The sequence below is a fragment of the Herpailurus yagouaroundi genome, unplaced genomic scaffold (assembly GCF_014898765.1).
Source record: "Herpailurus yagouaroundi ecotype Mexico unplaced genomic scaffold, PumYag 215, whole genome shotgun sequence".
In the NCBI taxonomy this organism is placed as follows: domain Eukaryota; kingdom Metazoa; phylum Chordata; class Mammalia; order Carnivora; family Felidae; genus Herpailurus; species Herpailurus yagouaroundi.
Genome location: NW_024412446.1, coordinates 680,587 through 704,309, shown reverse-complemented (window position 1 = coordinate 704,309; position 23,723 = coordinate 680,587). Strand labels below are relative to the sequence as shown.

At 37.6% G+C, this 23,723-nt stretch overlaps 1 protein-coding gene across 17 annotated transcripts in view; it reads left to right on the top strand.

The window, feature by feature from the left end:
- Positions 1–23,723, top strand: part of ACACA (acetyl-CoA carboxylase alpha) — a 283,001-nt gene that overhangs the window by 163,788 nt on the left and 95,490 nt on the right. For 12 of the 17 annotated variants that reach the window (XM_040455131.1, XM_040455127.1, XM_040455128.1 and 9 more), the window contains 8 exons: positions 556–669; positions 4,939–4,995; positions 5,228–5,272; positions 12,611–12,652; positions 13,482–13,697; positions 14,816–14,971; positions 17,102–17,305; positions 21,909–22,064. In XM_040455131.1, coding sequence (XP_040311065.1) covers positions 556–669; positions 4,939–4,995; positions 5,228–5,272; positions 12,611–12,652; positions 13,482–13,697; positions 14,816–14,971; positions 17,102–17,305; positions 21,909–22,064 — 990 coding nt within the window. The remainder of the gene's footprint in view (positions 1–555; positions 670–4,938; positions 4,996–5,227; positions 5,273–12,610; positions 12,653–13,481; positions 13,698–14,815; positions 14,972–17,101; positions 17,306–21,908; positions 22,065–23,723) is intronic. The other 5 variants (XM_040455122.1, XM_040455134.1, XM_040455125.1 and 2 more) reach the window with 3 other exon arrangements.

Genomic DNA, 23,723 nt, shown 5'->3' with positions numbered 1-23,723 from the left:
CAAATGGTTTCATTCCCATTTTATTCATGAAGAAGTTGACACAGTGGTCTTCAAGTTCATGTCAAGTCAGGATTTGAGTCCCCCTCTGGGTAATGCCTTTGCTGCCTTATCTTTGAAAAGTTAGGTGTTTTACTTTATTTGATCTCTGTTGTGGATGCTGATCAATGGTTTCTTTTCCTTTTTTTTTTTTTTTTTTAATTTTAATGTTTATTTTTATTTTTGAGACAGAGAAAGAATATGAATGGGGGAGGGTCAGAGAGAGGGAGACACAGAATCTGAAGCAGGCTCCAGGCTGTGAGCTGTCAGCACAGAGCCCGACGCGGGGCTCGAACTCACGGACTGTGAGATCATGACCTGAGCCGAAGTCGGATGCCCAACCGACTGAGCCACTCAGGCGCCCCTGATCAATGGTTTCAATTTGCTTATTCATACTAGTGGGGAAACCAGAATGTCCTGTGAGGCGTATCTCTTTTTCAGGTATTCTACCAAGTACTGTAACTTCTCTCTGCCTCTATATTAACCAGCCTGCTAATTTCTTTGTGTTGTGTTCTTGAGTTACAGGTCCCCAGGGATGAACCAATTCACATTCTGAATGTGGCTATCAAGACTGACTGTGATATTGAGGATGACAGACTGGCAGCTATGTTCAGAGAGTTTACCCAACAAAATGTAAGTCCTAGGTTGGGTGGAAATTGATGGTGGCCGCTTTCCTGCTGATGTATCCTACTGATAATCTTACCACTGGTAATGGCTATGTCTTTTACATAGTTCTGCCTGTAGGGGTGAAATTCCAAAGTGACTTAATAGTATGTAATGAATATCTCATGTCAAGAAATATAGACCTCAAATATTCAAAATGTTTTTAAGGAAAGTAAGTTGTGTTCTTAAATCTTTCCCAGAGCTCTGTCTTGAACTTCCATTCACCTGCTGAATATTTTCCTTTGGTGACTTAACTCCATAAATCTAGGCCTAGATTCCCCTGAGTTTCCTTCTATATCCTTCCCTTCTGTCCCTTGAAAGTATCAGTTATACTTCCATTCTCCTTTCAATTCTGTGTCTCTTGGATATATTGTGTTGACATCAAACTTCATAGTTTAAACCTAAATTTCCATCATTTTCCTTCACCTCTTATGACCCCCTGCCAACCACCCCCAAGAAACAAAACAAACCCAAATAACCAAACCCTTTACCCCTAGTCATTTGGAAATCATTGACTTCTTCCTTTCCTTGCCATTCCATTAATCTTCTCCTCTACCCACAATCCTTACTTGTTTATTTCCATCAGGTCTGACATCAGGATCTCTGAGGTTTTTCTTTACAGTGTCTCTTACCCTTTCTTTCTTCTTAGTTTTAAAATTCTCAATGCCACCATTCTAGTGTAAACTCTTACCTCACATCTGAGGCATGGCAACAGGTTTACTTGTGATCCATTTGTGTTCCCCTTGTTCTCCCCCCAGCTTCGGTTCTGCTCACTTCCACAAAGTTAAATGTCCAAAATGCCCCCTTACCAAGGTATTCTCCCACTTAGCGTTGGTTCTCTTACCCTCAAGATACATCTGTAGCTTGATATTTAACATCATCCTATTAACGAAGGCTCACAGTCTAGCCTTTGCTGCTCCTAAGTCTTTGTCTCATTTACCTTTGTTTACTTCATCTCTTCTGTGGTCCTCATCTGAAAGGTTTTCTACTCACACTAACTTCCTTCCAGTCCTTCTCTCTCCACTTCCTTCCTTCCTTCTTCCCTCCCTCCCTTCTTCTGCTTGTTTTAAGAGCTGTCTCAAATTTCACCGCTTTCATGAGGCCTTCTCTGAGTAGCCCTCACTAAAATGTATTTTTCTTCCTTGCATTTCTAATTGGTCATCATATATCTATTAGCAGTAATGATACTTTTTTTTTTATAAAGAGCTTCTATGTAAACTTTTTTATTTGCACCTTATCACAGTCTCATGGGGCTGGATTAGTCAGGAATTATTCTGTTATACACGTGGGGAAAAGTTCAAGTTCAGAGTAGATTAAGGTCCCTTGATCACCCACTGGTAGATGATATAGCAAAAACCTGAATTTAAGGCTTGTGATGCCAGCTCTAAGGGTCACAGATCTAGGTGCTTTAGTAAATAATACATTCTTAGCCCTGAAGATGCTTATAGTCTTATTGGAGGGAATGGTTAGACATGCTCAAATAATAATCTGCAGTTACATTTCATTGTGATATGTGATAGATGCCAAAGCACCTCTCTTCAGCTGCCCTTAATGACAACTACTCATGTGTTTCCTTTGAATGGAAAGCACCTAACTTATACTGCTTGTTATAATGAGAGCTCAGTAGATGTTTTTTAAAATTTAATTTAGCAGTATAAGCAATTAGTGCCATAGGCATTCACATCATGTAATGCTGATGGTAGATACTCAGGAAAAGATGGTAACTTTGTGTTTCAGATGAGTCTTTAATCCATTATACTCTCAAAGCACACAAATTGACTGTAAGATTATAGTGGCCAAGATGAGGAAAAGGTACTTTCAGAGAAGTGAAGGTACGGGACATGCCTGGGAGTTTTTCTTTAGAAGAGAAATTTACCTTTCTTCTTGACCTGGACTAGTGACCTCATAAAATTAACCTGAGACCAGTGACCAAGGTAACCTTAGCTGTAAGAGACCTACTGTTATGTGTGGCTGCTGACTCTGCTGCTTGATGAAATAACATATGACCGTTTCTTCCCAGGTGTTGAGGCACTAATTGCCGATATTTGATTGTTTTGACCTCAACTTTAGGCTTTTTGTTACCCTCAAATCCAAGTCTTATATATCATCACAAATTGGTTTAAAGAAACAGTTTCTTTATTTTTACTGCATATATTTGTAACATTAACTGGCAATAGGAAATTGCCTTTTTCCTTTACTGAACTTGTAAACTGAGGCACAGAGAAATCCAGCATCTTTGTCTAATGCTTTTCGAAAGGCTAAGGGTACACTGTGCTGACATTCTAAGCCTAGAGAAGCTATTAACTGCATTAGGTACTGTGCTTATCCAGGAATACTTGACATTTTCACTTCCTTGTTTTGGGGGGAAAAAAAAACATAGAAAGGGAAGGAGAAGCAATTAAAAAAACCTGAAATGATAACTAGTTTTGTTTTTCACTTCATGATCATGCTCCTAGCAGTTTAGAAAAAGTTTTTTTTTTTTTTTTAAGCACACATTAAACTATCAAATAGGTTGATCCAAATTGTCCAAATAATCTTCTAGTCCCAGCATGTCTTTTTTTCTCTCATAGAAATTAGGATCATATATTTGTAAATGACTTGTGGAGGAGATTGAAGCAGTCAGTGTAAATGGAGTTTCTCCAGGTGCTGACGCCTAATCGCTGGGTAATAGCTGTGGACTTGCTGTGAGACCGGCATTATTACAATGTAATCAGAATCCTGTTGCTCTGCTGTTATTGTCAGCCACTTGTGGAATTTTAAAAGCAATAACAATTTTGATTTTAAATCATGGCATTATTAAAGTTATTTTCTTCCCTTGCCAGAACATAGCTATTGATGCTTGTCTTTGAAGGACTTGGCTGTAGTGGAATTCTTTGTTGGTGCTGGAAAAAAACGTTTCTGTTCCTAGGCATGCTTAAAGACTGATAACCACGGCAGCCCCCACTACACTGTGTTCTTCTAAAACAGTTTTTTCTTACTGTAGTATCAATACTTGGTTATTTACATTAATGGGTATGATGCCAGTACAGATTCTTTTTAAATGTTAGTAAGCCAAAATTATTCATGTTTGGTCTGGGGATTTATTATTAGATAATTAATTTTTCCAGTTATCTTTTGTTTATGCTGTTAGTTAATTTTATTACTAAGCAGTGCCATAGTAGAAATGGAGAAGTAGGAGGAAAATGGCTCAGGAATGTGCCTATTCATAAGGGGAAGCTAATTTGGACTTAAAAAATACATAGTATCATGAAAGTTAAGAATTGGCTTATGAACATAGCTCTTGGTTCGAGTTACAGCAAGGAATGTGATCAAACTAAAGTCTGACTGTAGTTTGTGAAAATCTACATTTTTTTTTTTCTATTTGTATTATTCATATATCCTCTCAGGGCATTCAACTAGTGGCATTGCTTTTCTCTTTGTTGCAATGTAGCCCCTTTTTGTTAGGGACCTTTAAAAGTATGTCCCTTACTTAATTCATTAACCTGTTTCTTTGTTTCTACTTTTGAGATAAATGAGCAGTACGCTATAGAGAAAGGCTTAGATCCAGAGGCCCAAGACTCCTATGAGAGTCTGTCTTGAAGCTGCTGGTGTCTGTTGCCTTCTAATATGCTGCTCGCCTATGCCAGGTGGAGATGTCAGTAGCCAGTAAATTTAAAAGCCTGTGAAACATTGCTTTTGCCAATTTTTAAAGAGAATTGAAAAAAAATACCTTCATGTAAAATAGGGGGGAAATATTTTAGAAGAACTAGAAAGGTCAGGACTTGTTCTGCTGAATTCTAGGAATGCAGTAGCTGATGATAGGTAGTATCTGTAAGTAACAGTGTAGGACCTGAATTTTCTGTGGTATAGAAATTTCTTCTTTTCCCTCTGATTACATTTAGTTTCTGTATCAGTATGAATCTTCACGTTTGAATACAGGCCCATTAACGTGATTTTTGATAAGCAGAAATTATATTGAGGTCCACCTTGAGGTAAAATAGTCCTTAGAGAATTTAGGTGACTTCATGTGATCTTTTTCCACAGAGTTCTCCTTCAGTTTTGTCCAGATCAATATATGAAACCTATTCCATCAGAGCCAGGTTGAGATATGTTTATTTGCAAGTTTGAAGGTATTGAGGCAAGATGTAGATACACAAAAAAGGGTGCTTGCCCAGTCAGAGCTTTCTGAGGATTAAATGGGGTAAAACTTAGGATGAATGGAGATCTCATCTGTCTTCTGTTTACATGTTTTGTTTGTAGAAAGCTACCCTGGTTGAGCATGGGATACGGCGCCTTACTTTCCTGGTCGCACAAAAGGTACTGGCACATGACCGATACTCCCCCAATATGTCTTAACGCTGCTTCTAGAACTTTAAAAAATAAAATATGGAATTATAATCATTTATTTCTTGTAGAATCTAATAAATTTTTTCCTATAAATTTAATCAAGAAAAAACATTAACTCATCACCTTTTACTTAATTCGTTTTTAATTTTATTATTAATTGCCAGCTTCTGTTTTTTCTTCTTTTCTGTCTTTCATTTGAAAGGATTTCAGAAAACAGGTCAACTATGAGGTGGATCAGAGATTTCATGTAAGTAAAAGGAACCACAATGAAAGATTACTTACTGTTTTATCTATCTGCCACCAATTATTTAAATATAGAGTATGTGTGAGTTCTTTAGAAGAGCTGGACTGATGTTTGGTTCTTCTTTTAGAAAGTGTTAAAATGAATCTTCCAGTTCTTTTTTAGTGTTCCAGCTAAAGTTTGTTTGTTTGTTTGTTTTTAACCCTGTAATGAACTCTCAGTATAACTCTGAGAAATAGTTAAGAATGAACACAAGCATTTATCCACATGACTAAGGAAGAAGTGGGAACTAACTACTAATCTCTTCTGTGCAGAGTGAACATAGGGACTTCAGTAATGAAGAACTGTTGATTGTACTTTGGGGTTTTGGCTTCTACCAAAGTTGGATTCAGGTTCTATTATTGAGAATTCTCAATTCTGAGAAACAATCATTTATTATTTAAAATGTCTTAACAGAACCTAAGTTGGTGTTTTTGTCTTATGTTAATTCTAGGAGCAGGAAATAAATAAAATTAAGCATTAAATTGCTTGTTCTCCCATTTAACTGAATTAATTGTTAGTATTTATGAGAGTAAAAATTTTGTTGAAAAGAGAACTAAGTTAATAGCCTGGCATCCAAACAATGGTATATCCACAATCATACCCGTTGTGGTAGTAAGGTCAAAAATCCAGTTTGCAATCAAGATGTTATTTTCTAAAATGACTGATTATTGTTAACATTTCTTTAAAAATTGATCTTATTGTAGCTAAGTAAGATTCCAGAAGATATTAGGAAGTCTTTATTTTCCTGATAAGAACTTTATTTGGGGGGCACCTGGGTGGCCCAGTCAGTTAAGTGATCCACTCTTGGTTTTGGCTCAGTTTACGATCTCATGGTTTGTGGATTCAGGCTCCACACCCGGCAGCTTGGAGCCTGCTTGGGTTTCTCTTTCTCTCCCTCTCTCTCTCTGCCCCTACCCCACTTGTGCTGTCTCTGTCTCTCTCAAATAAATAAACTTAAAAAAAAAAAAAAAAAAAAGAGTTTCAGGGCACCTGGGTGGCTCAGTTGGTAAGTGTCCAGCCTCTGCTCAGGTGATGATCTCATGGTTCGTAGGTTCGAGTCCCATGTCAGCTCAGAGCCTGGAGCCTGCTTTGGATTCTGTGTCTACCTCTCTCTCTTCCCCTCCCCCACCCACACTCTGTCTCTCTCTCTCAAAAATAAATAAACCATTAAAAAAATTAAAAAAAGAATTTTGTTTTAACAATTAAGATAAGTTAGTTTTCAAGCACTGTTCATTTGTAACGAAGATAGCATTTGGGATTCTGGAAAGGACTTTCTAAATTCAAGGACCTATGTGTGACTGCTTTTATTGCCCTTTGTCTATTAGGTCTGTAGCACTTGACATTTTGTTTTCCTTCTCAGAGTTCACCTTGTTGGTCTAGTCTACAGAGAAACAAGACAGACTACCCTCAAGCTAAAGAGCTAAGATTTTCTGAAATGCTTTAGGAAATGTTGTAGACTGTATAACTCCCCTGTGTTATTGATGTCAGGAAATCAAGCAGAGTGCAGATATGTATCAATCAATAACTTTAGATAGGAAACTAGAGGCAGTGGAGAAGTATGAGGAGCTTAAAGAGAACCCTGGGGCTTTAGAGAGAAAAATCAAGAGCTTTAGAATAAAATTGATACTTGGGATAGAATATGGAAGCCCATGAATGAATAGTATGGCTGTTAAATGCTGATCTGAACTAAAGTAGCCATGCCAGAGCCAAGACCTGGATTTGGGAAGAAAGAATACTGGACTAGATTCTTAAGTTTTAATGTGATCTTTCATTTCTCACTGACTTTGGAATAATATAATATTCTGGGGAATAATAGTAAACTTGTAAAATTATTTTCCTTTTCCCTAATAATTCAGATGGAGTCTTGATGTTTATAGCACAGTAACCGGTTTCCTATAGTAAGCATTCCACAATGGATTAAAATTCTCCATTAAAATTTTTAAAAAGCCAAAGTGATTCATTTCATGGGCATTCTTTTTCTTTTCCTTTTTTTTTTTTTTGTAACGTTTTTATTTTTATTTATTTTGAGAGAGAACGTGAGCAGGGGAGGAATAGAGGGAGAGAGAATCTGAAGCAAGCCGCATACTGTCAGTGCAGAGCCTGACACAGGTCTTGAACTCACGAACCACGAGACCATGACCTGAGCTGAAGTCCGATGTTTAACCGACTAAGCCACTCAGGTGCCCCAATAGGCATTATTTCTTTTGTACTTTCTTACCTCTGAATCTTTGTCATGTCCGAGAATGTATCTACAGCTTTAAAACATTTTTTTTTTGTTGTTCTCCCTGCTATCCAGTAGGTTGAATAGGGGCGCGTATAGGCAAAATCTGCCAGGAAATGAGCCCAGTAGCTGGTCTTCCCCAGGAATCATTGTCCAGTTCCTATTTATAGTGGCATCAAGTGAGTTATCAGTTAAATTATCAAGTGATTTGTGATGAGTATAGGAAAGGTTGCTTTAGGACATAGAGAACATTAAGGTTTGGTGTGGACTGGATTTTCTCTGAAGAATTGAATGACAGAGGAATTGGGGTGTTTTTATGTGAGACTCCTTAGAAGTGATTAGTGGTTATGCAGGGGGCAAGGGCAACTATTACTGAGCTCCATCCAGGATCTACAATAGCCAGGAAGCCTTGGCAGGAGTTGTACAAATCCAGGGCTCATTGTCATGGTGCTGCTCTTAGTTCCTCTGCTGGTGGTAGCTTGCCATTCGTGGAGGACGCTTAGCCTCTGTCATGTCATCTGATGTGTGCTTGCCCCATAGTTAGTGTAGTGTGAAAAAGAGGAAGCTTTCTGGGAGTGTTAGAGATGAATCCCTTGATCTCTCTGGCTTTTTGGTAATCCACTGTGATGTATGCAGCCTCCCCTGTTCTACACTGTGAAATCCCTATATTATTGAAGAGAAAATGTGCACATGAGGGGGCAAGGAGAGGAGGAAGGTTACCAAGGCTGTTCAAGAACAGCATTGGCTAGTGTGGAATGAAGCAGCTGTGCCATTGTCACATGGTCCTCGTCTCTCATGCTGCTTCAGAACCAGAACAAGGCAAATGAGGGCCAGAGTAATGATTCCTAGAGAGTGTATATCTTGTTAGGTGCTTATTCAGATGCCAATGAAGACTGTAAGCATTTCCAAAACTTTGTTGTCTATCACCACAGTCTCCACAGAGCTGAGCACTGGAATGTCTGCTACTGCCTTAGTCTCTTAGAGAATCCCTTAGAGTATGGAGCCTGTTCCTCCCAGCAGGCAGTATCCACCAGCACTAAGGAGTCTTGATATTGAGGTTCTTTCCATGGCCATCTAATTAAATCAAGTGCCCATAACAGGGCTTGCCTAACTGCTTAACATTGATATTTAAACCAATTTTGAGAACAGACAAACCCATCCTTGTAAATACCTCCTTCCTATTTTAAAAAAATTGAAGCTTTAAAAGCAAAATAACAGGGTCTTTGAATTTCTGCAGCTGTATCAGCTGCAGTTCTCCAGCTTTATGTAGTATTTAAGTCTCTTAGTTTCACTCACATTTCAGATCTAGAATTCCAGAAAGTGTAGCAGAAGGTGCTGTCTGATTGGAGTGTAAATATTAAGCTTTTTGAAGCTTTCCGTATTTTTTTTCAGCAAAGTTTTGTTAGGGATATGGAAGTGCGAATTTTTAGGATTTCTTCTGATACTTTGCAACCCAAACAAAAGCATTAGGTCCAAACACTGTGATAAATCAGTTTTATCTAGGTTTCCTTTTGCATCTTGCTTGCACAATTTTAGGCAATTAAAAAAATTCTCCTATAAATCACCTAGGAGATAGTTGTAGTTTTACCAGCTTTATGAGTGATTCCCACTTATTTGGGTCTGAAGGAAGAACCAACTATCAAAAATAGTTATCATGGTGGGGTGCCTGGGTGTCTTAGTCGGTTAAGCATCTGACTCCTGTATTTGAGTCAGGTCATGATCTCACGGTTTTGTGAACTCGAGCCCTGCATCGGGCTCTGCACTGACAGTACTGCGGAGCCTGCTTGGGATTCTCTCTCTCTCCCTGTGTCTCTGCCCTTCCCTGACTCATGCTGTCTCTGTCTCTCTCAAAATAAATAAATAAACTTTAAAAAAATGTTTAAAAATAGTTATCATGGTTAGTAGTTCATTTCTTTAAAAAAATTGATATGCCAATTATATCTCAATAAAGTTGGAAAAAATTGGTAGTTTTGTTTGCTAGTGGATCAACTATTAGTTTTTCAGAAGGTTTGGTTTGGGTTTTTGTTTTAATTACAGTCTATATAATTAGTTCTCAGCATGTTGAGGTAAAAGAGAATTGCACCAGCAAGTTTCCAATTTCTTCATCTCATTAGGTTTTTAACATGATTATTAGTATCATAATCATCTATGATGTTTTCTGTTGCAGGTTTTCACATTCTCTGATTTGCAGGGTGTCTTGATTGGCTAATTTAGGCAAATTATTTTGATTGTCTTGATGATGGTTGGCTGATTAGAACACAGCAGGGGTATAATTTCTTCCTGAGAAATGTTGCATTCTTTTGGTTTTTGGTACCAGAACACTAAGAGGGTTTTTCTTTGTGTACATTCAATTATTATATTTGCCCATAACACTAGTAGAATGCCTGGAAAGCAATTACATTAGTGATGGAATAAGCATGAATGCTGTTAGTAGAAAAATTGGAAGTCTCAGGATGAGGTGGGGTGAAGGAATTGACTGCAACTGTAGGACCAGACTTCTGCTTTTCTTCTCTGTGTTTTTTGTTTCTGTGATTTTTTTGAGCACTGAAGGAAGTGACGGCTTGCTATAAAAGTCTTCAGAACTTGTCTGTCTTTCTAAGAATCACTCAATAATTCTGGTTTCTCATTGCACAGAACTTCTGGCCATTTCCTGACCTGAATGCTTCACGCTTAAATTGAGGACCCCACTGTGGAGCTAAAAATTTGCTCAAAAGTTATTTAAAAAAAAGTTTATATTATCTCATAACACTGTTTCTTAGCTAAACTTAATGAAAGCGGTTTTTTTCGATTTTGGTGAGTCTTTGCCCACCCCTGCCAAGAATTAGTTCTCTTTTGTTATTGGTTGTAAAGGTATTTCCATTCAAGATTGTTTGCTTTCCATGTCTTTTGGTTACCACAAATTTTCATAATGGACTGAATGGTAAAGACAGCTTATTTGTTACTATCGTGATGTTTTGGGAGGAATAATGATTTTGATTCTGCATATATACACACTTAAATAAGTGGTATACTAAGGGCGCCTGGGTAGCCCAGTCGGTTGAGCATCCAACTTCGGCTCAGGTCATGATCTCACGGTCTGTGAGTTCCAGCCCCACGTTGGGCTCTGTGCTGACAGCTCAGAGCCTGGAACCTATGTCAGGTTCTGTGTCTCCCTGTTTCTCTGCCCCTCCTTTGCTCATGCTCTATCTCTCTCTGTCTCTCAAAAATAAATTAACAAAAAAATAAAAATAAAAATAAATAAACAAATGTGCTTTTAAGTGGTATACTAAATAAATATATTTTAATTCATAGTTCTGGCAGAATAGAAAGGTATATGCTTAAAAGATCTTATTATCACTTACCTTGACTCTTTCAGAAAATTCCATGAAAGGACTTATTACCTTTCCTTTTGTGACCTGTGTTGCTTTTTTAGCTAATGCTCTGAAAGCCATACCTCTCAAGAATAAAATCAAAACTAGGCTATATAAAGCCATGAGCATGAAATCTACTGAAAACTCAGCTGAACATCTTCCTGCTTAATCTTGAAGTCATCCCCATGTCCTTCACTATCATTCGGGGGAATTATTTAGAACAAAACATCATCAGTAAAAGATCAGTGCTGTGTAAAACCCACTTTCAAAGAGCTTTTAAAGACCCAAGCCTGAACAAGGGATTTCCTGGGCTTGCTAAACAAGCTCCTAGAAACCTGTTAAATTCAGTTTTACAGTTAAAATGCCAAGGAAATGTAAAAAGATTTATTAACTGTGTAAGCTTAAGGTAAGAGTGAGGTATAATACCTGTGGAAAGTATTCAAGAAGTTCTCAGTAAATTCAAGAACCACAAGTTTTCAGCATGAGTTCTGCTTTGTTTTTTTTCCCTTAAGTCTTAATTTCTGTTTTTTGTCTCAACAAAGAGAAGTCGAATAGGGAGCTTGGATTATAACAAGAATAGAAAGGTAGTACCCTATACTTGAGAGAGAGTGGTAGAAATGGAAGGGTGTGGGCTCTGGCATTAGACTCAAGTTCACATTCTTGTTTTGTGATCCTGGGCATGTCACTTGGCCCCAGCTTCCTCAGCTGTAAAACAGGGTCATCATAGATACCTGAGAGGTTGTGGAGAGCTCTCGATGGGACAGCATGTGAGAGTACCTGCCACCTAGAAGGCTTTCCGTTCATGTTTCCTTCATGGTTCCTAAAGCTCATTGAGGAATATTTAGGCAGCTAGTCCTGGTCTCTCTGCTTGTACCAATAAGTGTTTGATTATATTGCACTCATAATGAAGGAGATACCTAATGAAACCTCCTATAGAGGCAAATAGTAATGACTTGATTCCAACACTGCCAGTAGAGCCTCCCATCCGAGAAACGGGTATTTGGTGTTAATAAGTTAAATTTCAGAAACTAATGGACTCTGCTAATTGAATTCATCTTTGTTAATTAATAAGGTTCTAGGAAATTGGCTGCTTTGTTGTGTAATGTCCTGCAAAAGAGCAGTAAGACCTAATGACTACAAGTTCACTAGTTCCGTCCCTCTCTTTCCTATACATGGGGTGGTAGTGACCAAAGTATCATCTTACACTTTTCTTTGTCTTGAAATGTTATTGTTTAAACACTTGGAATGATTGACTTAAGAGTGAATGTGGAAAAAACATGGATTGGGGAATACTGTGCTATCTGGCTAGTTTACATTTGAAGAGTTTCTTAAGGGGAAACTTGGGAAATCAGTCCAGTAACTACTATTGCAATGCTGCAGCATAAGGGTATATTGGTTTTATTTGCCTGGTTGTGCCAAAAGCAACACTGGGGAAGACTTTTTTTTCCCACTTGGGAGATTAAAAAAAAAAACAACAACTAATTTTTTTTCCCTAGGAGAGGCTAGCTATTGAAGTTAGGATAATTGTGTGGTGATTTCAGACTTGGAAGTGGGGTCACAGTGGTGGTTACCCAAAGGATTGTTCCTATTCCCTGACCTAAGCTTAGATAAGGAGCATGTATTCTAGGAGCTGCCTTCTAGATGCTTGACTGCTTCTGTACTTACTACGTGTTTATCCCCAAAGAGCCATATCTATGAAAGACTGACATATTTTCCCCTTCTTTACCACAGAGAGAATTTCCTAAATTTTTCACGTTCCGAGCAAGGGATAAGGTAAGGACTGATTCCCTCCCACCCTTTTTTTTTTTTTTTTTTTAAACCCAAGAGTGGCTTATCTTTGCCATGTGCTCTTCTTGCCATTCTCCTTTCTCTAACTGAATTTGCGCTTCCCTTTGCCTTGCATGTGTCTTAGAACCAAGGAAGGCTCCCTTTGGAAAGAGTTTGGTGTAGGAAATAGTCCAGTGTATTGAGCTACCCAAGGAAAGCGATAACTTTCACAATCATCGCTATGTTTTAGGCCGGTCCTAATGATATATTAAAGGACTACTTCCCTTAGTAGTATTATATCTTTTTTAATCTATGGGTATTAAATATTCCAAAGCCAAATATCTTTATTTTTAAAAATTACATGATGTTTATTTCTTGAGTATTTACTGTGTCCTTTGTACTGTGCCAGAAATAATAAGAGTATAAAACTGGGCCCTGCCTGTAAGCATTTTAGTTGGGTAAACCCAAAACATCAGTATGTGAAGTAGATATTAATGTGAAGCAGTCTGTGGTTAATTGTCAGAAATGAACTGTATAGACAGTAATGCAGTAGGAGTTCTGAGGGAATTGGTATTTTTTGTTTGCTTGTTTTTAATGGAAATCATCACCATTTGTAAAAGCATAAATGATGAAAGCTTGGAAAGTAAATAGGTATTTTAGTCCCTAATCTTACGTAAGCTATAGCATTATTCTTGTATGTGGCTCATTTTTGTTGCTTATTGGCGCATCATCGTTTATGTTTCTATTTTCAAGCATCTCTTTTATGTATATGTTCATAATATAATTTTGTTAACTGCCTCTTGTGAGCTCTTTTGTTCTCCAATTTTGTGCTCAGTTTGAGGAGGATCGTATCTATCGTCACCTGGAGCCTGCCCTAGCTTTCCAGTTAGAACTGAACCGGATGAGAAATTTTGACCTTACTGCCATTCCATGTGCTAATCATAAGATGCACTTGTATCTTGGGGCAGCCAAGGTGGAAGTGGGCACTGAAGTGACAGACTATAGGTTCTTTGTTCGTGCAATCATCAGACATTCTGATCTGGTCACCAAGGTAAGTACCATACTTGGATGGGAAGTTATTCCTGAAGGAAGGGACAGAGAAACAGGCATCGTTCAAAATCAGGTTTTCATTTTTTGTTTTGTTTTTTAATTTATTTATTTTTTTATCTTAAGTAGGCTCCACACCCAACATGGGGATTGAACTCACAACCCTGAGGTGAAGGGTTGCATGCCCTACTGACTGAGCCAGCCAGGTGCCCCTGGGTTTTTATTTTTTGAATCAAGGCTCTTACTCTTATTCATCCCACTCTCCAGGAGCCATTAGAAGTCTGAGAGTCCTTTCTCTCACAGAAATAAATATTCCATATGATAAAGGGCTTTAAAAATTTTTATTCTTGGTAATGGAAGCATGAAAGCACTCCTTTGAGAAAAGGAAAAGCATCTTAACAGAAAAATCACAGGGATAGTTAGGTGATGATAGAAGATAAAGAGAAAAGTTAGAGATGGCCCCATTGTAAGCCCACCTAGAGGTAGAGTAGTTTCTGTGTATAGCAAGGTACTTCCTGGTGTCATAATTACTGCATCCTGTACCTATACCCTTTCTTCAACTTTTACTTTCTAAACAGATTTCCTTTCTAAACTCCTCTGTTTGGCATGTATGAAATGTGATCCTATTGGAGGTATAGCTCTGGGGATGCCCTGCATTTCCACCTATTAGAAGGAAATGTTTCCCTAAGAGGCAGGAGGAAGGGCTGGCAGGAACTCTTTGATAGTTGCCTGCCTCTGCTGCCTATGGTCATTGGGCTGACTCTAGGGAGAAAGGTAGCACCTGTAGCAGGTGCCTTGTGATTCATGACATAGTACTACTTAAGTCATTATAATAGCCATTTCTTTATTGACTCTTTCATTTTTTAATTGTTATTTGTTTATTTTAGAGAGCATGAGTTGGGGATGGGGGAGAGAGAGAGAGAGAGAGAGAGAGAGAGAGTGTGAATCCTAAGCAGGCTCCATGATCAGCGTGGAGCCCATTGGTGGCTTGATCCCACGACCCTGGGATCATGACTTGAGCCAAAATCAAGAATTGGATGCTCAACCGACTGAGCCATCCAGGTGCCCCTACCGATTCTTTTAAAACACACTGATGTTGATGGTGATTTTCATTTTGTATAGGAAGCTTCTTTTGAATATCTACAAAATGAAGGGGAGCGGCTGCTCCTGGAGGCCATGGATGAATTGGAAGTTGCTTTTAATAATACAAATGTTCGCACTGACTGCAACCACATCTTCCTCAACTTTGTGCCCACAGTCATTATGGACCCATCAAAGGTACATTTCTCTCCCAGCACTACCAAGCACAAGTAGAGAGATTCATCCATATTTATTCTCACTTAAACCTGGAAACAAGTACACTTGGTTAGCTAGTTGAGCCCTTGATCTTTAAGTTTACAGAATGCTTGTGAGACAGGGTTTCTGGGAGGGAGTCAAAAATTTGAAGCCATTGAAAGCAGACATCAAAACTGAAGGTGGTATAATGTTATCTTGCTGGTCATTTATAAGCGGTATGAAAACATAAAAGTTTCTTTCTGTTTTTCCATTGGTACCTGCTTTGGATACTTGTCATCATAATGGTCCTGTTTTTATATAATTCCCTAGGATTTCTCATCTGGAATAACTTTGCTATTTTTGGACATTTTGGCAAAATTACTGCTGTTTTGCACTAAATGTTACTTACCTGTGGCCTTGGGGAGGCAGTACAACTTCCTAAAGTGTCTAACCTATTTCCCTTCAGTATTTTTCCACAGGGAGACAATTTGGTTGTTATAGAATTTTCACATGTATTATATATGTTTTCTATCCTGAGGCTCTATTCTAAAATGCATTCCATATAGTTTAAGAAAGGAAAACAGGGTGATTCTATACTTGACCTTTTATCCCAGGTGTAATAAAGACAGACTGCTCTCTATTTGTATTCACTCTAACCTTTTTCTATCTTGGTATTGTGGAGTTTGGTTAGGAGAACCAGTATCTCCATTTCTCAAGATCAGTTGTAAGCATGGACTTTAGATTTTTGAACTTAATGTCTAAGACCTAAAAAATCACTTTCTGCTTTTTTTTTCCTTCAAGACTCTAAACTACTAATAGGTTGACAAGGATAGGGCTACTCACTGAGTATCAAGTCTCATCATCTAGCTTAAGTGAAGGTTCTCTTAAGCATTCTGGGACTGCTGAGGCTGGAAGAGTGAAAACATGGCCAGGACACTATTTAACTGTATATATTTTTAGACTTGACCTAACCATTTCTCAGTGAGTTTTTTTAATATCTGCCTCTCTACTTCCACTCTAAATACCCATATGTCCTAGCTATGCCTTTCTAATCATAGATAAGATGACTGTCAGTTTCTTGAATGTAGAGATTGTTGACTTTTGTTCTCTCCAGAAAAGAATAGGTAGATACCCTTTGGTTAACAAGCAAGTGTGGGACTAGAGAAGTCAACTCCTTGAAATCCATTAACCTGAGATTCTGTGGTGCTAAAACAAACTGCAAAGGTGGCACATACTTCTAAAGAACCATTAGAGAAGAATGGTAGAAAATATTTTTGATATTTTCTAAGTTGAGAAAGCAATTTAGAAACACAATTTATTTAAGAGAATGGGTTAATTTTGAGTAGTATGTCCTGGCTGCCTTTAGCCATATTGGGAAAACAAAATTTCATTTGTCAGTAAGGGAAAATCCCATCTAAGGCCATTTGGTTAAAATAACTTGCCTAACCCTGAAAACTAGGAGCACTAAGATGCCTGGGTATAAGCCTTAGAGAAACTATGAAACATCTGCCCCATCTACTTAAATCCCAATTGGACTTGGCAATGACTGAGCTTCAGAGCTCTGTTTAGAGAGAACATTCTAACACCACCTACAAATTGCCTCTCTTTAATTTGTGCAATTTACCAAGAGGCATATATTATAAAGTTTAATAAAATTGTATAGAAAAAAGCTCATGGTGGTAATTGCTATGATGATTTAAGGTCCTATAAGTGCAATGAAACATAGTTACCATGCATATAAATGCTACTTAATAGCTATTTAACTAGAAATTTTATTCTTATTTGGGGGCTTTCTCTTAAATCCCATGGCTTGTAATTTTAGATATTGCAGATCTTTGATATAGAATATGAATATAATTGGGAAACGGGTAGGGAGTTGCACAGATTTGGGTGTTGTGAGCCAGAGAACCCCACTCAAATGCCAGCCTGGCGTGAAATTGTCCCCAACTTGTTTCTAAGCAAGAGTAGGGTTGGGGAGAAATTATCTTACTTTTTATAAGGAATACATGTAGTGCACATCTCCAGAAACCAGCACCTTTTTCCATTCCTTCTTTCCCAAAGATGGGAAGACCTGAAACAGGTTCTAGGTACAAGGTGTTTTAAGTTTTGTGCTTGGTGACGTGTCTGTGACAGATTGAGGAGTCTGTGCGGAGCATGGTAATGCGCTATGGAAGTCGGCTGTGGAAATTACGTGTCCTCCAGGCAGAACTGAAAATCAACATTCGCCTGACACCAACTGGAAAAGCAATTCCCATCCGCCTCTTCCTGACAAATGAGTCCGGCTATTACTTGGACATCAGCTTGTACAAGGAAGTGACTGACTCCAGGACAGCACAGGTACAGTAGTCAAGGGCTCCTTAGACTTTTGATTTTGTCCTTAAAGATAAGCCACTTGGCCTTGTTATGGAAAACCCAAACTCACAAGTCCCATTGGTTCATGTAGCGGAGTTATCCTCTGTCAGCTTCAGTGCTCACATGAATTTGAAAAAACTTCATTTACCTTATAAGATGTGCCTGTGTTCTTAATCACAGATGTTATGAAACCCTCAATCTTTGTGACATACTAGTGAGCCCAAACAGATGCCAAGTGAACCTCAATCCAGAGGTAATTCTACAATTTAGCATTCTTTTATAAAGGGCTTTTGAGCTACCTGAACAATCTTGTCTTCTCTGGGCTGATCTGTCTTTCCTGTTTTCAGCCTTGACAGCCCACTCATTGGCAAGTAAAGAAAAGAAAATTGTTGAAATATATCACCAACTTTGATCGTAAGGAAAATTTCAGCATAATGTAATAGCTAGAGCAATGTCAAGCAGTGACTTTCTCATATTTACCCATTATGTTATTCCATTTACACACATTATTTTCCTTCAAAGAGTTCAGAGTATTATAGATCTATAGAAGAGCAAAGTAGCAAACTTTAACCCCTTTTTCAGGTAGAAAAATCAAGAATGTGAAAATGGAAGATGACTCTTTTCAGTAGATTGATTATGTCATAACAGAATTCCTTTTAATCTGTGTTCCCACCTTCATTTCTAAATATTTGTGCCATTTGCTGTGATACTGGATTTGGGTTGGTTTGCCATTGCTCACATCTTCTTAAGAACTGAGATGTTATTTTAGCTTTTTGGCCAGAACTTGGAAAGTGAATTTCTTCTGTTTAAAGGATGACCTTGCTTCAGTACGTGTACACAAGGGTTTCAGTTTCTTCTATGCAGTTGGTGCCAGGAAGAGATTATATGTCTCTTGTTTTTATCTATGTCCTTTTAAATCCAGGAACAGAGGCAAGAAAAGACATTTTTGCCAGTATTTTGAAGATGAATTTTAAAAATCTGAGTTTGGATAGTTGTCAGAGTGACCTTTCATTTTGTGCTTTGATTCCCAGTTAGATGGCCAGAGAAATCTATCCAGTGAGAAGTGAACAGTTAAAACAGAGAGAGAGAGAGAGAGAGTGCGCACAAGAGTGCAAGGGGTGAGCAAGAGAAAGAATATTCAATAATTTTTGCTGCATTTGATGTTTTTCAAGACAGCATTAAAGACATTTTCAGTCAGAGCTTTCCATGGGCAGGGATATTTTTAATTAACTTCTACAATGGCTTCAAGGCAGTCTATTCTTGTGAAAAATAAGATGGCCACTTGAGATTTTAATGTTTTTGATAAATATGTTTGTTCTTCATAACTATTTTATTTTTCCTTTCTTTTATTAGAAAGCTCTTAGATTTCCTTCATTCTGGCTAGTGGTGACACAGGGGCATGAAAGGCTCAGATGCCTTCAATCATGATTTAGTACTATGCCTGGCACAAAATAAGTACTCAATAAGTATCTGAAAGAATGAATGAGCTACCTTTTGCCTGAGGGACAACCCCTATTACCATGGGTCCTACCTATTTAGGAAGCCCTAAAGGAAGAGGTCTCCTTCAGGCTGTTCAGTTGAGGGAGTTCAGCAGCCATTGCGGAATGTGAATGAACCCAAGAGCCCCTGGCCGGAGGAGGGAACCAGCAAAAGGAACAGTCTTCAAGTCTGCTCTGGTGCTCCTAATGCCTACCTGATACTTACTGCCAATTTATTTTTTTCCTTTCTTTGTTCTAGTGAGTCATTATGTGAATTCAAAATAATGTGGAACACTGTGTATCATTCATTCGTTAATTGATGTAAATTTACTGACCACCTATATAGTGTCCATAGTGTCAGGCACTATGGATTCAAAGTGATCTCTATTCTTAAGAAATTTACATCAGGGTGGAAGAAGACAGATAATTAGTTTGTCTGTAATATGATTATGATTTGTGCTATCAAAAGAACAAGGTTCTAAGGGAGCAGACTATGGGATCAGAAATTGTTTTCCAAGAGAAGCCTTTCTGATGGCCACTGATGAAAGGTGTATGATATATAAAATATATGCATATTTTCATAAACTTGTAAGACATACACTTTACCAATTTTTAACTACTATGTCCATTATAGTAGAAAATTAAATTAATGGTAGCTGATCATTCAGTGCTATCCATTACCATCAACCTCTTGTTCAGCACATCGTTTATTCTTTCTGACAACAAGGAGCAGGGTTGACTAGTTTGAGCTTCATTTTGTTTCATTTCTTTGTAAAGTCTTTGTGGTGTTAGCTGTAATTGAACACTGATGCCAGCCATCACAGCGGGGAGAAGAGATTTGGGTAATCCGTTGCATGAGTCACTTGATTCCCAATGTGTAGTATAAGGGAGAAATATATATTTTTTAAGTTACCTTTATTGAGATACAATTTACATATAATAACATGTACTTATTTTATGTGTATACTTCAGTTCATTCTCAAATCATATAAACCTGTGTGACTCCCATCACAGTCATGATAGAGAACATCTTAAAACCCGTAAGAGTTCTCTTATTCTCTTTTGTAGTCAAAGGTAGAGTCACAGTTCTAGGCACCCAGTGGCCTGCTTTCTATTACAGATGAGTTTTGCCTGTCCTAGAATTTCATATAAATGAAATCAGACATTATGTACAGTGTTTATGTGGCTTCTTTTGCTCAGCATAGTATTTTTGAGATTCATCCATGCTGCATAGATGTAGACTCTGGGTATGTTCCTCTTCATTGCTGAGTGGTATTCCATTTTATGAATGTAACAAAATGTTTATATTTGTTCACCTATTGATGGACATTTGAAGCTTAATTTTCCAGTTTGGGCTATTATGAATAAAGCTGCTATATGAACATTCATATACAAGTCTTTATGTAGAATATGTTTTCATTTTTCTTGGGTGAATATATGAGAATGTAATTACTGGGTCACAGGAAGTGTATTTTTAATTTTATAAAAAAAACTGCCAAACTATTCACCAAAGTAGTCCTACCATTTTCAAGTCCCACCAGCAGCGAGAGTACCTAGAGGGCTTTCTCCAGCCCCCTTCTCAGTCCACATGGTTATGTTGCTCAACCACCGACCAGCCTGACTTCATTCTACCTTGGCAAAAGTGAGTCTCAAACTCTTGTACCCACAGCTCTTGTCTTTCCTAATAGACAGGAATGTAGCTCCCAGAATCTGCTGCTTTTACTCCTTTTTCTTATTTTGATTTGGTTTATCTTCTCTCAGGAGTCCAGTTTTTTCATTCTAATACCTTGACCATACTTAACACTTTGAATCTCTTAAAACATTACTGTTTCTACCTAACACATTGCTAATTCTACCTCCCACCCAGTGACTTTCACCATTAGTCATATAGAATAGGACTGGAAGCTCCATTCCATGGGGTTTAAGCAGCCCAAGACAATTTGTGCCCGGTATAGGACCTGACTGACCAGTCAGCAGAACATATTTGTTCCTCTGAGCTAAGCAGCTCCGGATTCATTTAGCTAAATGGTATCTAGGGTTTGGGAAAGTACTTAATTATGTTGTTAGGCCTATATATCAGGTTCACAAATCTATTTCTTAATGGTAGATTTAAGCTTATACATTTTAGACCAGAATAGATATGTGTGTATGCCCACATACCCTTATTTCCCAGGCTTCATTTGTATTCACTGTGTTTGGAGTCTATATTTAAGTATTCATGCATAAAGTGCCTAGTTTAGTGTTATACAACCTCTGGGCACTCAATAAATATTAACTGAATTGAAGTAATGGCATCCCTTATAAATATTCATAAGCAAATAAAACTAAATATATGAAGTATGAAGTACTCTTCTAGCTATATTTGAGTTGAAATGATTAAAAAATGGTGTGTTTTCATTATGTGACAATATAGGTATTGCAGGAGCTATTCGCTAGTTGTAGATGTATACTGGAGGATATAAATAAATGCATATCTGTATTATATTAATATATATATAATAACACATTTATTTTACTATGGGCTATGTCTAATGAGCTAACCAGAACTGACTAGCTGGATGGATGGATGGATGAAATCCACTTCTGGCAAAAATCTTTGAAACCTTTGTGTGGCTATGAACACTTATGAAGCACCTTCTAATCATAGACTGAAGCACAGATAATAGGGTAGAGCCTTGACCTGACTTCTGTTAGGGAAAGAGCAGAATTCTCTTCAGCACGTAGCTGTTCCTCAACTTAAATGTGTGGACTGCTTAGATTCATTAGTTGACATACTTCATTTCTGAGTATATGGAATTTTAGTCATTTTAGAAGGCAAGCATTGTCAGTCTGTCTCTGAGATGTGAAATTTACGCTGTGCTTTCTTGTTGATTTCAACTAATCCAAAAGTGAGAGCAACTCATGGAGTATCATTGGTTACATACCATTTTTTAGAGTTGGTTAATCTGTAGAGAATTGAGAACACTACCCAATGTGTAAAGGCATGTCTTAGCTACTCAACCCACCAAAAATGTGTGTCCAGAAATAACATTTATGAAAAAAGCCCCTCTAGGCAGCTGATTTTCTTCTCTGTCTCTTAACTCCCCCTTGTCATTCTCTTTCTCCTATAGATCATGTTTCAGGCATATGGAGACAAACAGGGACCATTGCATGGAATGTTAATCAACACTCCATATGTCACCAAAGACCTACTTCAATCAAAGAGATTCCAGGCACAATCCTTGGGGACAACATACATATATGATATCCCAGAGATGTTTCGGCAGGTAAAGGTGGCTAACTGGGGGGGTTCTGATATGTTCTAAAGAGGCAGGGTTTTCCTGAATTTCCATTGGATGCAGCTTAGCCTGGAATGGGTCATTCCCAAAGGGCAATAAGTATCTTGACACTACTCTCATTTCTGTCTCATTCGGGATTTGGTGACTGCCAACTCCAATATTGGACAGTTCTTTATGAATTAATAGGAGGAATGGTGAGGATAGAAGCTTCTATTGGGAAGAAAGTAAACTGAGATAGCATACCTATGATGGTAGTTTACAATGACCTGTGTGAGAAGTTACATTCAGGTATATATTTCCTAAGCTATAATCAAATTATGGGTATTAAAAAAGAGGCTTGAAACTCTACTTCTCTTTTTCCTATTTTCCAAGATAACCCAGGCCATTAGCTGATAGGTTAATATGATGAGGATCAATACTGATAACATATACAAATGGATATAGAGTTCATGATACACAGTTTAAAGTATCAATTCTTTCATGGAAGATTTATTATAGCTGAATAAAAACTAATGTGAGAAAATACATTATGATTCTCATCCTTTATTTGAAAATAAATTCCTTTGATCTGTATGGTGAATCCTCTCTATGCTGCAGATTTTTCTTCCATCAATAGAAGGCAAGAAAAGTACATCCACAGCAGAAAATGCAACAGATAGAGTATCAAAAGAATACTGAATTTGTCCTTAAAAAAAAAAAAAAAAATCTATGAATACAGGATTTTTCCAAGTCTTCTAGTCAATACTACTAGTATTACCACATTTGAATTTTAATAAAGTAATACATGTGGCCTTGGTAAATAGTCTACCTGTAAATACAAGAGATTTCCTGTAAGTAGTCATTTGTTTACAAGTTCTCTCTCTGGAAACATAGGTATCTTCATTTTGTATTGCCAACATTGTTCCCCTACAAGTTGTGTTGGTTCTGTTCCCCAATGCCAGAACTATAAATAGAAATGACACTCTGTATAATTTTTCCTGTAGAATAGACATAAACACTGTGATTGGAACATGTAGATATGAATATATCATATTGCCTTTAAATGTTGTTTTGAGACAACCAAAGAAACAGCTAGTTCCCACTTCATGAGGCATTTGTTCTGGTCATATGAAGTTGGAAATGGAAATCAAAATGGTTTTAAAATGGATAGGTGTGTCTGTATTCTCAAATTTGACCAGAATTGATCCGCACATTTACAAATAGTCATACATCCCTGATGAGCTAATTCCGCATATGGGCCTATAGATCTGAAAAGACATTAGGAAAGGATGCTTTTCCTGAGCCTCTAGTAGAAACTTTGTTCTTGCCGCCTTAGATTTTTTTTGGTATTAGCTGAGTGTCATATCACTTTTCCTGGTTATTTTTCTATTCTTCTGGGATTTTTCTTCCTTTTTTAAAAAAGAGGGATTAATGTTACTTATTTAGTTTTTTATTTTAATTTTCCTAGGTATTGTTAGGTCTGTTTGTTAGGTCTATTGCATTTGTTAATGCTCTTGTGCTGATTCAGAATCACTCAGTAATTTGACTTTGTTGGAAAAGTGCCTGATTTTGATATGTAAAAAACATTATGTGAAAAATAATTACAAATCTATTTTAACTGAGAATGAGAGCTGCAGAATTTGGTCTAATGCTTTGATGCTCAGCAGA